Genomic DNA, 16,505 nt, shown 5'->3' on the forward strand with positions numbered 1-16,505 from the left:
GCTGCTCTGAAGGCAAGAGGAGCTCATCGTCAGAAAGTGTGGGTTGAAAGAGAGAAGAGAGAGAGAGACGGGCAGAGAATGCGAGAGCGAGAACGGAGTCAGGTGTGATTGAAAGGTGCTGGACAGATTGAAGCCCGCTTGTCAGAGGACGCCGTAGCTCGTGGGCCCATCGAGCGGGATCCTGTATTGACTGCCAGTAACATCAGTCCAGGCGCCGACTCAGAGCACAGCTCATGTTTAGGATTTTCATTGTGTAACCCACAGTCTGTCTTTTTCGTGGCGGGTTTGGATTTCGTGAATTGGTTTATAATTAATGGCTCAGTGGTTATGTGGCACTGGACGGTTTGTATTGCACTCTAATTAGCCATTATAAATGGTGAGGATTGCGAGTGAGAATAAACACTGTCATGAGACAAAGTGGGATGGCTCTTATAGAGGCCGTCCACTGAGTGTGAGGTCATAGCCTCGTGTCTGCTGACGACCTAACCCAGTATATGTCCGAGACCTATTTGTTCTACTCAGGCACTCTCATATTTCACCCAACGAGGCTAAATAATCATTTCTGATATGGACGCGAAACAAAACACAATCCAGTGGTTTCCATCAGCACAGCCTGTCTCAAAGGAAGCTGAACGGCTAACCTCTGTTTAAAACAGTTGTGTCAAGTATGTGTGCATGAAAATGATTTGACACCCTGAGCTTTTGCCCAGAAGGAAAATTGAACAGGCGAGGGACAACAGAGGAATTAGGTCAGTTGTCAGTTTGGTTCTCTGCTAACGCTGCACGATAAGAGACACCATCTCCTTTTCCCTGTCAGTCTACTTCATCTTTCTGAGAATGGGACAATGTTTCCCTTCTTTTTCTTTATTTTTACCTCAGCCTGGTGAACTGGTAAACCCCAGCAGGCCACCTGGTTCAGGAGGAAATCACGTCTTAGCTCTCTAATCTGATGCAGGTCTGCAGAGCTGGTAGACATTTGAATGAAGGCCCCTGAATCACAGCAGGTTAAGTGCTTCCATGAAGTCGTAGGGTGTTGTTATGAGGCCAGGCTCGCAGTGTTGCCAGGCCTCCGCCACAGGAGCAGGGTTCAGATCCATCACGGCACTTCCTCCTCAATCTTCGGCAAACAGTCTGCGAGAGGAACAGAACAGCTGGACCGGCTCATTATGTGCACAGCCTCATTTAGTCATCATAGGAAAGCTTCCTGTTGTGCCATCCACATTACTTTTTTTTAAATCTGGCCCCCAATCTATTTGGGCATGAGTGCAAAATGGCTGTTAAGAACAATTTCTTTAGTCATTTACATGACTACTTCCTCCCACCAATTTATCGGCTGAGCTCTCACTCAGCTCGCCTGTTCAGACGCATCTGGACAACACTCCCTTGCTTTTAGTCATTTGCAGTGTGTCGTCATACTCGCTATTCATATGAATGTGGAAAAACAAAGCGCACAGGAGAGGAGAGGAGAAGAGATGTGTCAAGAAAGGGAAAAAAAAAGTGTGTGCGTGAATTAATTTCTATCCTGAAAAGCAAAATGAAAACCCCATCGCTATGTTTGACTCAAATTAAAGCCCTATTCGCAACAGATGAGGCTGGCTGCTAAAAGGGTCCCGCTTCTCTGTGGAAATGATATGTGTAAACTATGTAATGAAAATGTTTTAGCCAAGCTGTGTTTAATTTCGTATCCTGACGAAGCGCATGAGAAACCTGCCTCTCCTTAGCTGTCTCGTTGAATCATATGGATATAATTTCATCCATTTACGTTTTTCTGCTCTTTGCTGTGGTTGCCACAGGGCATTTGGAAGCAGGCAGATTAAATGCACATGTTGCTCCCATCCACCGCCGCAGCACTCTCCTCCACGGCCTCCCCACCGAACAGATCCTGAAGTGTTGGTGGTTTTCCTCGTTGGTCAGAGCAGAGAAAGACACCTTGTGATAAACCAACTCATTCCAGCAACAGCTTTTTTTTTTTCTTCATACTCATAAAGTTATACAGTCTGCTTTTGAGCATTTGGTACTTTGTAACATGTTTTATTTGGCAGTGTCTTCTTTTGCCACCAAAACTCTTTGCCCTTCGTGGTGTCTGTCAGGCTGGGCAGTAAAGGCGCCGAGATGTTTGAGGTAAAACCAATCGTAGTGGAAAACCTGTGGAGGCTTTCGTTCTCTGAGAGGGTTTTTTTTTATTTTATAGGTGGTCCTATGAACATGACTAATACTGTATGTTATGCTATTTAGCGGCTGAACAGTTGAAACCATTTTCCCCTTCATTATTTAGAGACCTGATCTACAATTACTGCCCCGGGTCTGCGCTGAAGGAGGTATCAAAGGATTCCCTGGCATTTGAAGAGACAGTAAAAATGCTCATCAGTCATGAGTAGGGCTCATAACTAAATTGCAGTTTAATTCTAAAAATATGTAACATACTTATGTAATTAGGGCTGAAACAATTAATCGATTAGTAAATGAACTATTTTGATAATTGATTAATCAGTTTTGAGTGATTTTTTTTTATTTCAAATTTTTCATTTTCTGATTTCTTTGCTCCGTATAACAAAGAAATCATTCAAAACGGAATCATGACAGGATAGAGGCAAGTTCATGTTTTCACAGTGTTGAACTAAGTGAATAGTGATACTAGTTATACTGAAACTTGACTTATATTAAATTACATATGTGGCGGAAAAATTCCGGAGAGAAAATCCTGGAATATAATTTGCTTTGTAGGTGAGACCGTAGACTCTAAGAAACACAGCACAAGTGAGTAATGTCAAACTTATTTCTTATCTTCCATCTCTCGTCTTACACCATTCATTAAAGCCTTTAATCAGATTTCTATCCCAAATGTCAACAGCCACATTTTCCCCCAGACCCCATAACTGCTGGTTTGTTTGCATCATCTCCTGCTCCTGCAGTTTACTAATGAGCCTCCGCCTGTGAGAGGAGGTGCACACTGCTGCCTTTTAGCCGCGACACTGTTTGGCCTTTTCCCTGCCAGTCAGGAGTCATTTCCCATGAACGTCTCAAGCTGGACCGCACCTCCACCAGTTCGCATGCTGGGCCTATAACCTGTCTGTTGTGATCAGCTGCCCGTCCACCCTTTCAATCCACTCTCGCCCCTTTCAGCCATGTCAAGACCCTGCTGTCACCCCCAATGTTTACTGAACTACTGAGCCCCCCCACCACCACCACACACACACACACACACACACACACACCCCAGTCCAGTGAGTGAAACGGTGTCATACGTGGCTCAATTCCTTCACATTGCTGGTGATCTGTCGGTTTACCTTAGAGGGAGGTTTACAGAGAGGAGGAAAACTAAATATGTTTAAAGCAATTAATGTGATTAGTGCCTTCTAAACTGTTTTCATAGATAATATCAAAGGTAAAAAAAAATCAATCCTGTGTCAGTCACCACAGCACTCTGTGTGTACCACTTCAATCTGTGTGTTCATTACTTTCTAAACTGTTTATGTGTAAGGCAGCTCTGTGTTGACCACATAGTAGACGTACTGACATGTGCTCTATTGATATGTTTATTTTTTGACTGTGCTTAGTTATTGATTTCACAATCGATTTATGATGCACACATCAAGTCCGACTTAAATATTCCAAATGAAATCACTTGAAATAATTATCTTTCCCCAGCGTATGATTTTCGTTGCCTCTCGGTTTCCGCTCAAACAGGAAAACCTCATACTCGCTGCTGTCTCCGTGTTAGTCCCGCTCGCAGAGTAATAACACGCTCTACGCGATTAACACAGTCCCCTCCACGGGGCCCCTAACTATAATTTAGCCTCAAAATCATACAGAAGCAGAAAAGAGTGACTCTTCTGTATGTATACGTAAATACGTGCATTTGGCACATTTGTAATAGTGTCGTGTTTGTTTTCGGTGCTGTGTTACGTGCAGGCAGCGCGGGCCCCGTCTGTCCGGACCAGTAGTATGGCGGCGTGGACGTTCCCCCGCACAGAGATTTTTATTAGGCTGCCTCTTTTCATTCATGTGAAGCATTTGACTGGCACGACTCAAGAATAATATGTTTCTGCTGTGCAATGCTGTGCGACATGCACACGGAAAAACATTTTTCTACGCTTGCGTGCAGGAGCTTGGGTGGTACGTGTGTCTGTCTAGTGTTAAGGAATCGTGGGTAATATTTTTCCCTCATACTTCATTCCAGGCCGTCCTGCTGCACGTTTTGCCGTCATCATTTTATGTACAGTATACGTTTCACAAGAAAACTGGGGAACATGTATTGCCCCAGTATCACAGTGCACATTACCTTGAAACAACAGTAAAAGTAATATTGGTCGGCATCTCTATTATTAAATATTTAATTGATTATATGCAGCATTAAACTCAGGTTAAGCAGGATGATTACGGTTAAAATTCATAGGGTGGTGGGGGGGGGGGGGCAGAGGATAGTTAATTATTATTTATTAGGGATTGATTTAAGGATGTGTAAAAACCAGGTTTAAATTATAATCTTGGGGAGTTTATTTGTAAAAAATATATATAATGGATACTTGTTAAAAGGCTGAATATTCCAGCCAATGGTTAAGCTTAACTAACTACCGTCATTTTGTGTACGGTGCCACATAAAAGAAAAAAGAAGAAGGAAACTCTGGACGGTGCTGCTCACGCAAGGCCACCCAGATATTTGTCAATTTAATTCAATAGAAATTTTTGTTGTTTTATTTAACAATAGTAGAGTGCTTTGGTAGAAAAGGCATGTTTATGTTTCTCAAACTCTTATGTTGGCTTGAAGGAAATGATAAAATGTTGTTGATAAAGGTAATGGATAAATCCGTGTCTTACGTTTTGATACAATGATGTTTGCCCCGAGTTACTGTTCAGCAAAAATCAAGTTTTGGATTCCACTCATTAGCCCGAAGCTGATTTCAACTCCCCTTGTGTTGCATAGCTGTACGCGAGCAGATTAAGACTCTATTACTGATCCACATGGACACATACACACACCCACAGATCAGCCTGGTCACCTAACACAACTCTACCATGACAGGCTTAGGTTTCGCCAATATTAAATGGAGGCTCGGTGAATAGAAGGCCCTGCCTGTGTCGTGTGAGTGAATGAAGGAGGCCAGGGATGAGCATTGAGCCCAGATGAAGCTGAAGGCCCATTAGAAGAATGGTGTCACTCTCTCCTTCGCCGTAACCCGACCTGCCGTTTGCAGGCTTCACTAAAGGTCAGGGTACAATGAACAGTAAAGACAGAGGAGTTTACAGCTGGCTATAACTGCACCTTTTTGTAATCATCGTGTCTTCCAGGCTTCACGTGGCTCAATGGTTGAACCTCATCTTTACGATTATGACATAGTTTGAATAAAAGCTATTTTCAGAATGCTGACATTTAAAAATGATTCTGCTGCAGGAATAACAGGGAGCACTTTTGTGCTTTAACATGGTTCATGGACAACATGTTATACATATATATATATATATATATATATATATATATGCGTGAGTAGTAGATGCTGCCAGTATTGATATAGGAAGCATAAGTGGACATTGCTTCATGTGTATTGACATTAATATCAAAACTAAGTTGTTTGCCTCCTCTGGAGTTTTTATTCCACTGCACTCCATTCATTCATTCATTACGTCCAACTAAAACAACAAACAACAGAATCACTCATTTTATTACATATATACTGTTTGTCAACACTAATATCTAGACATGTAGACATGCTCAGGACGACCTGCTGACCTTCAAACCGATCATTAGAGTATTTCAGAAAAGTGCTCGTCTAGTGGGACATCCACGCACGAGCATCTATCAGGTTTTACAGAGAACAGTTGGAAAAAGAGAAAGCAACCAGTGAGCAGCGGTTCTGTGGATCAAATTAATGCCAAAGGTCAGAGGAGAATGGCCAGACTGATCCAAGATGACAGACAGGCAGCAGTTACTCAAATATCCACTCGATACAATCAAGGTATAAAAGGATAATCTCTTAACACACAGCATTTCAAACATTGAAATAGATGGGCTGCAGCGGCACTTTATTAGGTTTCTGTGTACGTAACAAAGTGTCCAGTGAGTGTACAGCAGAAACATAATTGTGCAAAGGCGACTTTTATGTCCTAGTTTAATTTGAGGACATCTGGTTTATTTATTTGTGTATTATATTATTCATAAGCCTGACATGAACAGTTGCCCCCTCCTGCTCCTATCATATACCCTGTGACAGTTAAGTCTTTGTATAGTGATATCAAGGTGCGGCTGAATACTTGGTAATAGGTAAACACTGACTTGTGCCTCCCACTCTAATGTGACTCTTTACACAGCAGTCCCTGTAGGGGCCTTGACATCGGCGGCCTCCTCATCCCGCAGTCATCCATGTTTTCTGCTTAAGAGCAGGAGTGGACACACGAGAAGCCTTATAAATCATTTACATGTTAACAAATCTGTGGTGTTCATTGGCTGAGTGGTTGGATCAACTGGGCCAAGCCGGGTCGGGCATGTGCTTGTTTACATCCACTGTCACCTGTCAGTCTAATGTACAATACGCAGCAGAACACTTATCTCATGCTATGCATTACAGTCCATTCACGGCCGCCGTACGGCTCTTGAGTTTTTGCGGCAGGTGTACGGTCACCACGCACACCGGCTCTCAGATGAACATGATTGTGAACAAAGGTCCTCGGATTGGCCGCGTAATTTAAGAGCTGTGGAAAAAAAAAATGCTCTTGATTAAACCACCCATGTTCTGAAGCATCTCTCACTTTTCCATGGCTGCGGAATATGCGGTGAAGAGTGAACTCCACCAGCTGTGTGAGCGATCAAGAGACCAAGGGAAAGAGAGGGGCACGCACACACACACACACATGTGTATACAGAGCCTGCCTTGTTTGCCAGCTTCACACTGATTGATGTCTCTTTTTCTGTGTGTGTGTGTGTGTGTGTGTGTGTGTCTTTGCGCATCTGCCTGAGTGTGGTTTTCTCTTTTGTGTGTGTGGTGTCTTCCCTCCTCCACAGTTTGAGGGCTGCAACAAAGCGTTTTCCCGTCTGGAGAACCTAAAGATCCACCTGAGGAGTCACACAGGAGAGAAACCGTACCTGTGCCAGCATCCCGGCTGCCAGAAAGCTTTCAGCAACTCCAGCGACCGCGCAAAGCATCAGCGCACTCACCTGGACACGGTCAGAAACAGAGTCTCTGCTCTTTCTCACCTCCCCAATATTTCACTGTAGATTAAGGTCTAACATGTCTCAGGCCAACAGTTAAAATAGTGTTGGTGGTCTGAGTGTTGCAGGGTAAATGTCTGCATGGAATTATGGACTATAAATGTTTGTGTATGTCAAACACAGGCTGTATTTTATATCAAACCTAGTCAGGGATTCAATTTAAATGGTCATTTTAAACGAATAAATGCTGAATAACTGGTATGTGTGGGTATATATTCCTGAATAAATCTACGCTTCAGGTTTCCCACATCTTTACAGTGTAAAACGTGACTTTTTTCATGTTAGTCAGAGACATTCTCACTGTCTCAGCTCTGGCAGTGACATTCCACAGATTACTAAATGATCAGTTCCATTAGGCTGAGGCGCAGTCTGAACAGACGGAGATGGACGTTTTGAGCTCAGACAGAGCTTTGCCTGTTTTTCAGACCTGTGAAGCTGAAAGGAAAGGTCGAGTCAGCCATCACTGCCATTCGTCACGTCTCAGTCACCAAACCAACACCTCACGTTATGCTTAAAAGACAATAAAAATGTATCAAATACCAGCTTTAAAATACCAATAGATACAGATACAGATACATATATATATACATATATATAGATACAGATAGTCTCTTCAATCAATTTCATCTTTTTATTATTATTATTATTATTTTATTTTTTTTAATCAAAAACAGATTGAAATGGAGAAACCGTAAGGATTTACAGAGGAAAGTCAAACTTGAAAAAAAATGTGTATCTCTGACACAATGAAACTACATACCACATACCACAACTCTGAATATTCATTATTAAAAATAATTTAAAATTAAAACATTTGTTGACACTGCAGCACACAAGTAGTGTAACAGTCACAAATGGTAATTTTTACATGTAAAAAAAGAGAAAAAAAATAAATATTTTTAGCAGTATTTCCACAATATCAACACAGCCGGGATATTTCCCCCTGTGTTCCAGTGCTGGCCTGTTACCGGTGCGTTTTGGTCCGAGGACCAGTAAATCACTCAGAGTATTTATCTAAGCACAAATTTGAATGCAGGCTTGTGTTTTTCTGTCAGTTAGGGATTTTCTTCCACCTCCCACTCTCCCCACAGTAGGACAAATGATACAGCTAATCTGGGACCTCGATGCTTATGGCTTCACATTAACACCCTGCTAAGGCCGTCACTATGCCTGCCCAGCTGCCTGGCCTGCCAGAAACACTTAGGGAGAAAATCATTTTCTAGCTTTAATGATATTTATTCAACACAGAAGTTGTGCTTGATTTTTTTTTTTTTTATGTTTTTAACTGAGGGTTCAGTGCCGTATTGGGTGCCTTGCTTGGCAAAACAAACACAGCGGAGATGAGTGGCACCGTAAGCACCCTGGAATAACAATGGCTTATTTACAGAGAAGGTTGAGGTATGGAGGCAGAGCTAATAAAGACGTGTATCCCGTTACACTTTAATGGGCAGCTTATATTCCCGAGGATGAAAAAAAAGAAATTGCTGTGAGGGGGGAAAGAAAAAAAAATCCCTCAATCAGCGAGCTACATGCTTTATTTGCTTGGTTAATGAGAGGAATGTGAAAGGATGAGGAAACTTCACGACAGTCCAGTCATTCTACACATGTTAGTCCAGTTATACTAATCGACCTACATCTCCCTCTTTATGACCAGTCCGTATATCAACGTTCACTGACGTATGTATAGCCAGCGTAACAGGGCTATATTTATGTCCTATGCAAAAAGTGCAGAAAGTATAACACAAGAAAACATGTCACAGGAAATACTTAAATATCGGGTAAGCTTGACTAATCAGCATCTTGAAGTAAGTAAGCGTTAGGAGAGTGGGGAGAGGAGAAACTAGACCAACCAGCTTTTAAATCACCTCCGTTCTGTCATTTTTACAAAATCTGGTGTTAAAATATCTCACAACTGATTGTCTGTCTCTTCTTTCTGCTCTTCCTCTTCTGTCTTACTTCAAATAATGTGTTTTCCCAGCTGAAAGGTAGGACTTTACCTTCACCTTTACTTCAAACTCATTTCAAACTCACTGTATTGCTGTGATTTGGCTCCTTATTGCTTTCCTTTTTTTGCTTTTTTTGCTTTTTGCTAGTGGTCTTTCAACAAAGATAATACAGACGTATTTCACTCTTCACACGTGTGATTTGAAATATTTTCTCCCCTCTCGTAGAAACCGTACGCGTGTCAGATTCCTGGCTGCACCAAGCGTTACACAGACCCCAGCTCCCTACGCAAACACGTCAAGATCCACTCGGCCAAAGAGCAACAGGTGCGTAGAAAGGTAAGAGGTTTGTACAGAAGAGTGAGGTTCAAAGCGGACCAGTAGTCCTACTAAGAACCAAAGCCTGGTCCTAATGAGGCAGAACCTAATTTCTGAGGAACTGGTTAAGGTTAAAGTTAAGGTGCTTAACCTAACCGCCTCCCTTCCGTCATGACGTTCATGACCTGGGTATCTTTATGAGGACCAAAAAACAAATAAACCATAGAGAGCGAGGACATTCTGGCTGGTCCTCAACTTAAAGGGGCTCTTTGAGGGTTAGAATTAGGTTTAGGTTCAGAGTTAGGGTTAGGTTTAGACATTGTTATGGTTAAGGTTAGGGTAAGGGGCCAGGGGACGCTGTGTAACCATGTGTGTGTGCATGTGTGTGGTGTCCTCCTGGGAGAACCATGTGAGAGTAGTGTGCTGTGAAGAATTCATCGGTTGTAACTGTGGCTCTTGTTTTGCTCAGAATGACACTGCGAACGGTTTCGCTTGCAAAGTGGAGTGAGAGCATTTGTTTGACATTTGTCCATAACATCTGGCCACTGGGGTATTCCACACTACAGCTTATTAACAATGCTACAAGCACACATGTGTTTCCCTTTTACGATGCTAAGCAAAAGAACACATCATGCAGCCTGCCACTATCCAGCTCCTTCCACAACAATGAGCCCATTCTCTCTGTTATTTACTCACTTCCAGTCAGGGAAAGAATGGGCTTTTGACCATGAACATGATGAAATGTGGTCAGACCTGATCTATTGTGGGGAAATGATTCTCAAAGACAACCCTCTGGTCCACCCCGGGCCTCCCAACCCGTAAATTAAACCAACTACATAGATCTGTGGATAACACAGATCAAAACGGGGCAGATTAAGTAAAGTGTTCTGTTTATAAAAGCTGCAGCTCCACCACATTGACTTGAATAAGGTCATACTGGAAGTTCACCAAAAAAAGAAAAGATGCACAGTAGCTCTAGAGCATGGTATTCTGTTGCAGCTGTGTTTTAGTCTGCAAAGACACAGCTAAACTGTACATACTGTGTGCCAAACATGTCTTAAAAATGATTATATTAACTCCCAGTGGGCTTCATTTTAATTTGCATTTATTTGCTTTAATTCAACACAATTCAAAGTAAGGCAAAAACAGCATATAACTACAAGGTACAAGTGTTAAGTAGCTATCTGAACCAGGTGACAATGATAATACCAGGTTGCAAATGTACATTATTTGACCCATGTAGACTGAAGGGTTTTATTTGACACCATCAGATTGAAATGACTTCCTTTCTTTTCACGTCAGGTTATTAGCTTTAGTTCTGTCCTCAGCCTGGTTTTTGCTCCTCAGTATTTTTAAAGGTGAATCTCCTGAGGAAAGAACAAGCTGTGGTTGTTTGTACAGTCCTGGTGTGTACCTCGGCAACTGTAAACGTTTTATTACATCGAAATGCGCTGATGTTTACACCAGAGCTCAGCTGTTCCACTGATCCATAAGACAGATGTCGCATTTCATCCACTGACATGAGTTTCCTTAGGTTTGGATTTCTTCTGCGTGGCGTGTTACAGACGCTGAAGCTTAAATGTGTCTTCACTTGCCTCCATTACTGTTGGCAGTGAGAGAAACAGAAGCGATCTCACGTTGGCTCCGATTCAGTGCGAGCAACCCCTTACCCAGAATGTCCAAGGCCAACGGATGACTCAGCGAGGAGCGTATGATCTGGTCCCCTGACTGTCATTGTACTCTCATTTGCCGAGTAACTGCTTCAAATTAAAATGGAGATCACGTTATTGAGAGAAGAGAAAACACTCATAAGAACCACACCCCACATAGCATCCAAGGCCGCGTAATCCTGTGGACCATATGGAGTTCTCCGCGAATGACTCATCGCAATTGCTTGCGAAAACTCTAATCTTGTGTTTTGCTCTGTTTTTATCTTTGTGATCGATAGCTCCGGCCCTGCCCTCACTTGGAGCAGGACGTCCTGAGCGACTGTTTGTCCATGCAGCACCGTCAAAGCTCCGCCTCCTCGCAGCAACTGTACAACGGCAAAGATGGTCGTTCTCCTGGACTGGGTCAAGACATCTTCACAGGTGCACACAGGGAGCCACTCTTGTCATACAACACTCGAAGTAATCCGACACCTCTGCCTGCAACAAAACACAGGTCTCAAGTCTCTCACTTAGTCAATAAACCTTCTACATGGAAAGTAATGGAAAGAGGCCTGGGATATAATTTAATTACTGGATGTATTCAACAGACAAAACTATTTTGACAATATATCTTAATCTTTCGACGGTTGTCCTGAATGGAACATGTCATATGACACTAGTAGTAGCAGCACTATCGTCCATGGCTGAGCAAATGAAAACACGAGTGCAAGTGACTGGCTGTAGCTCAAATATATTGATGGCCAGGGAATATTTGTTCCAAAACAGAAGAATAGGCCAGCAAATGAGCTCTGACCGCCAGGAATCCTGACACCTGGCAAAGCAATCATCGAGTCGTTGTGATAATCAACAGCCATGTGAACATTCCTGCAGATGTATTATGGTAATTTCATGTTTTCCGGCGGTAAAAAGCATACTTGCCAAATATAAACTAATGACACCGCTGTGATTTATCTTTAACTAAGTATACACATTTTATAAAAAACCTTTTATTTGTAGGTCTGCACTTGGTTATTTTAGCTTAAGTGTCGCAGCCTTGTTTGTTTGGTTTGTATTTCATAATCATGTCACGTTAACTTGTCATCTTGTCATGCAAAGGCTGTAAAAGCCATTAGCAACAGCTACAAACATAAACTTTTATTCTTCACATGTGGCTTTTATGCTTCCAGTTTTCTAATTGATGAATTTGACCATCACCAAAAATCAACACCGCACTGGATTGGGAAGAAAAGAGAAATAAATAGATTTTAACAATCTTAAAGACAAGAGTGATGTCCCGCAGCGTCCTCAGTTTATGGCCACATCTGTCCTTGTTTTCTTCCTGTACCCGGTCCAGGCTCCCCATTGCTCTGTGTTATTGTTGCTGGAACTCTGTGCACCGCTGACAACTGTGAATGCTCAAGTTGTCTTTGAATGTTGAACTGGGCCTCTGAGTCTTGGCTTTTTACTCTCAGCCTCCCTCTGTTTCTGAGTGGATGTTACTTGTGCTCTTGTCTTAAAGTACTTAAATCCCTAAAGGCACTCACTCACTCAGGAGCCTGATGCCAAAGTGTTCAGGGATGCAGAGTTATTCAAGGCCAGCAGCGATGTCGCAGGTTGGCATTCAGGATCCCCATTTACATGAAGTTCACTTTGTCCCAGGGCCAATAAGATGCATTGAAGAGGTGGAGCAAATTGGGCAGCCATCTCATCATTAACACTTGTGGAGCAGAAAATGACTCATGCTTCCAGTCAGAGCTCAACTTGTTTTCCTGTTTGCTGCTTATAAGTCTGCTCTTATTCACATGGCTGCAGCGAGACTTACGAGAAGCCCCTCTCTGTTTTATAGAACATAATTAGAGTGTTCCTCGATTATCCAGAGGAAGTACCCAGAGTTTTAATGCAGAGGTTTACATGCTCCTTCTGCTATGGTGAGAGGTTGAGCTGCTATATACCTCTCCACCTCCACCTCACTTTTTTATTATTGGTATTTCCCGAACTCAAATTCTTCAGAGCATAATCCTTCTCTGCCTCTTAACCAGTGCCATCAGCTCATCTCTGACACTCGGAACTCAACGCAATCACAGCAATTATTTGTCGACTGTTTTGCTGCTCTGGTAGCAGATGTTGAGGCTAAAGGGGAAAACATTTAAGGTCTCTGACTGATGATTTGAGGGTAATGAATCAAGCTTGTAACCATTTCAGAGCACTGTCAGATCTGGACTTGGCATGCTTCCACCGGAGAACAGCTGGGCCGGGAAACGGCAAAAACCAGGAGCACCGATCTGTGTGCGTCTTTCATCTCGTCCTGTCTTCTCCTCTTGTTGCTGGTTGACTGCACCACTCAGTCGGTGCACAGCGCTTCTTGAGGACGCTGGGAAAGAAATCAGGCGATAAAACAAAGCAGATGAAATTAGAGAATATATTTACAGTGTTAGGAGAGTGAAGGGACGTCAACTTTAGTTTTTCTTGGTTGCTACAATGTCTAGTTCTTGAGTGAATTAGTCTCTCCCTATGGAGCAACAGTTTTTTAAATAGTGATGGAATGTAACTAACCACTGGAAAATTGTAAGACTTCAAGCACTACAGCACATTCATGAAAAGAAATGTTTTAGTACAGCAAGAATGACACTCTCTCACTCAAACATCTGAAATGTTAAGATTTACTGCTTCTTCCTGTGTTGTATTGTTGGAAAATGAATGCATATGGTTTTAATGTTGTCGGTTACTGTTAGTTTGGACAAAACAAGAAATTTTTAAGACGTCACTTTGGGCTTTGGGAGCTTTGGGATGTGCATATTTCATTAAAAATGTAAAAAAAAAAATAATAAAAGCAAATAAAGCATGGATCAATAATGATGATCATTAGTTGCAGCCTTAGCTGCCCAGGGCATGGTGGATAAGAAAAATAGATCAGTGTTTAATCATAGTTTGCAGCTTGAAACAGTAGAAAAAGTTGGCAACATGCTGCCAGTGTCAGTAGAAAGTAACGGCCCCCCACAGATGACTGCATCAACAAAATATTAATCCAATGCAGTTTCTCAAAACGAGGTAATTGAATAGTGAAAGGCATATTGTACATTAAAGTCGAGTCAATAAAATGATCGCATTGAAAATCATCCTGACAACAGTGCATTGTACATGCTGAAATGCTTTGCATACACTCAAGCCTCACAGTTAAATAGAAGCCTGCATGTACTCGCATAACAAAAACCATGACATGCAAACACACACAACAGAGGCTATCCACTAACCTCATTCCCCCCTTTTTAAATGCCCTACTATTCAAAGTCGCTGTTTGAACACATGTAACATTTCTGTTTATTATTGTGTAATAAGAACAAACAGCTTAAAGGACAAACAAGGCCAAACCCTGTGGCAGCACAAACAATGTACCCTAAATTACAGACAGTGCAAACACAGAACGTTTTATTTTACGGCGCTCACTGATTGGATGAAGGTTGTCAAAACAAAATCTTGTTGCCATGAAAAAAGCTTTTGATTTCCTCAAAGGAAAGACGGAGCATTGGGCTCTGGGGTTTATTTGGCACATTTACTGAATTAGCTTTGTTTGTCTTTCAGGCCTGTACACTGGCTCCAGCACCCCCCATCACAGCGCGTCAGTGGAGCTCCTTTCCCCTAACCCCAACCCTGTGTCCACCACTGACCTGCCCTCCAGACACCACCGACTCGACCGTGACCACAGCAGCCCTCATCATCTGTCCCCGCTGACTGCTATGGACGGCACAAGAGACAGGTAGGGAGGATCCATCTATCTATCTATCTATCTATCTATACATCTATCTATACATCTATCTATCTATCTATCTATCTATCTATCTATCTATCTATCCATACATCTATACATCCATACATCTATACATCCATCCCTTCCTCCATCCTCACAGTGGGTCCTCAGCACAAACATTTTCCCTCTGCTATCATTATGATCACATTTTCCGCCATTGTTGATAGACATAGACACTAATAGATAGATAGATGTAGATGGTTTGGATCTATATGGATATATTTCAAGCCATTGTTTTTCACCAATCATCTATTCTACCGCAGGGTGAACCCACTTAGCTCATGTTGGGTTAAGCCTCTCAGTCATGCTGACAAACCCATTTGGCTGTTTTACTGGAAACAACCTCAACCCCTAAGATGTGCCTCAGGGGAAGAGGGGCTGTGCTGGTCACCACAGGGTCAACGTGACACATGACCAGCCACATTTCTGGCTCTGGGATCAGTGTTCATAAGGTCCCTCATCTCCGCTGGATACAACAGCATCAGCAGAATGACCACACCGCTTGGCTGGACGTGATTCACACTTTTAACGAGAGTAAACCGCTGGAGCAGTGTGATAGTATCATCCTCTGGTGTTTGTGTTATGAGCTGTTTAATCCGCCAAGGACTAGAATTAACAGATTATCTCCCAAAGGAGAGGAGAAGGAAAAACTCTGATGTGCAGATGTACTGTAGGTACTGCGGTTGTATCATACTGCATTGGATACATGATTTTTGGATCAACTGTCGTGCATTATACAATCCCAAAAGATGGTAAATCTTCCAGATAATTGTGCAATTCAATTACATATGAACATATGGAGATACTTTTAAAGAGAAAGTCATAAAAGTGAGGATGATTTCCTAAGAAAATGGTTTGAATATTGTCTATAACAAGAGCACATTTATCTCCTTTACTGAATTTCCACATAGATCCCTCTTACTTTAGATACTGACAGCTTTCACGCGTGCGTAAAAACAAATCAGCAGCTCGTAGAGGTGCCTTGCTTGGGGACACTACAGCAGGGATGGCCGTGTGCGTGAGAGGCGCAGAATGTTTCCTATTAGCACCAATGATTTCCCCAGAGAGCCAGCAGAGCCCGAGTGTCGTCAGGAGGCACAGTGTGTACTGTACTAAACAACGTGCCGAAAACCCGGGGAGGTAGTGAGCGAAAACAGTCTTTTAGAGTTTAACAACATTGAGAAAGAGTGGATGGAATCGAGCATCATAAACCGTGTGTTACAAATGTGATCATGTTACATAAACATGCTTTCCTTTAGCGCTGTGGTCTGCTCTTTGGGTGTCTGCGTGTGTATATACACTTCTATGGGAGTATATACAGCAAAGGCGTATGACACGATGAGGTCGGATGGCTTCCGCGCATGCATTTGTGTCTCTGTGTGTGGGAGCGTGTGTGAGTGAGAGGAGTTTACATACAGTAATCCAGGGAAACACACATGATTGCATGTGATGTGAGGGTGTGAGTCACAGCAGACCGCTCGACTTCCAGCACAAACAGTGCGCCGGGCCGACGCGGCTCAGCCTGTGTGCATGTAAACGTCCGAGCACCGCGCTGAGACGTCAGGTCGGCCTGGAAGCATCTGGAA

General features: G+C 42.6%; 1 protein-coding gene across 3 annotated transcripts in view; it reads left to right on the forward strand.

Moving 5' to 3' along the window:
* LOC131465404 (zinc finger protein GLIS3) overlaps positions 1–16,505 on the forward strand; it is a 71,238-nt gene that overhangs the window by 45,958 nt on the left and 8,775 nt on the right. For 2 of the 3 annotated variants that reach the window (XM_058638048.1, XM_058638046.1), the window contains exons 5-8: positions 6,998–7,159; positions 9,376–9,486; positions 11,414–11,555; positions 14,694–14,868. In XM_058638048.1, the coding sequence (XP_058494031.1) occupies positions 6,998–7,159; positions 9,376–9,486; positions 11,414–11,555; positions 14,694–14,868 (590 nt within the window). The remainder of the gene's footprint in view (positions 1–6,997; positions 7,160–9,375; positions 9,487–11,413; positions 11,556–14,693; positions 14,869–16,505) is intronic. The other variant, XM_058638047.1, reaches the window with a different exon arrangement.

This window comes from Solea solea, chromosome 9, assembly GCF_958295425.1.
Source record: "Solea solea chromosome 9, fSolSol10.1, whole genome shotgun sequence".
Classification (NCBI taxonomy): domain Eukaryota; kingdom Metazoa; phylum Chordata; class Actinopteri; order Pleuronectiformes; family Soleidae; genus Solea; species Solea solea.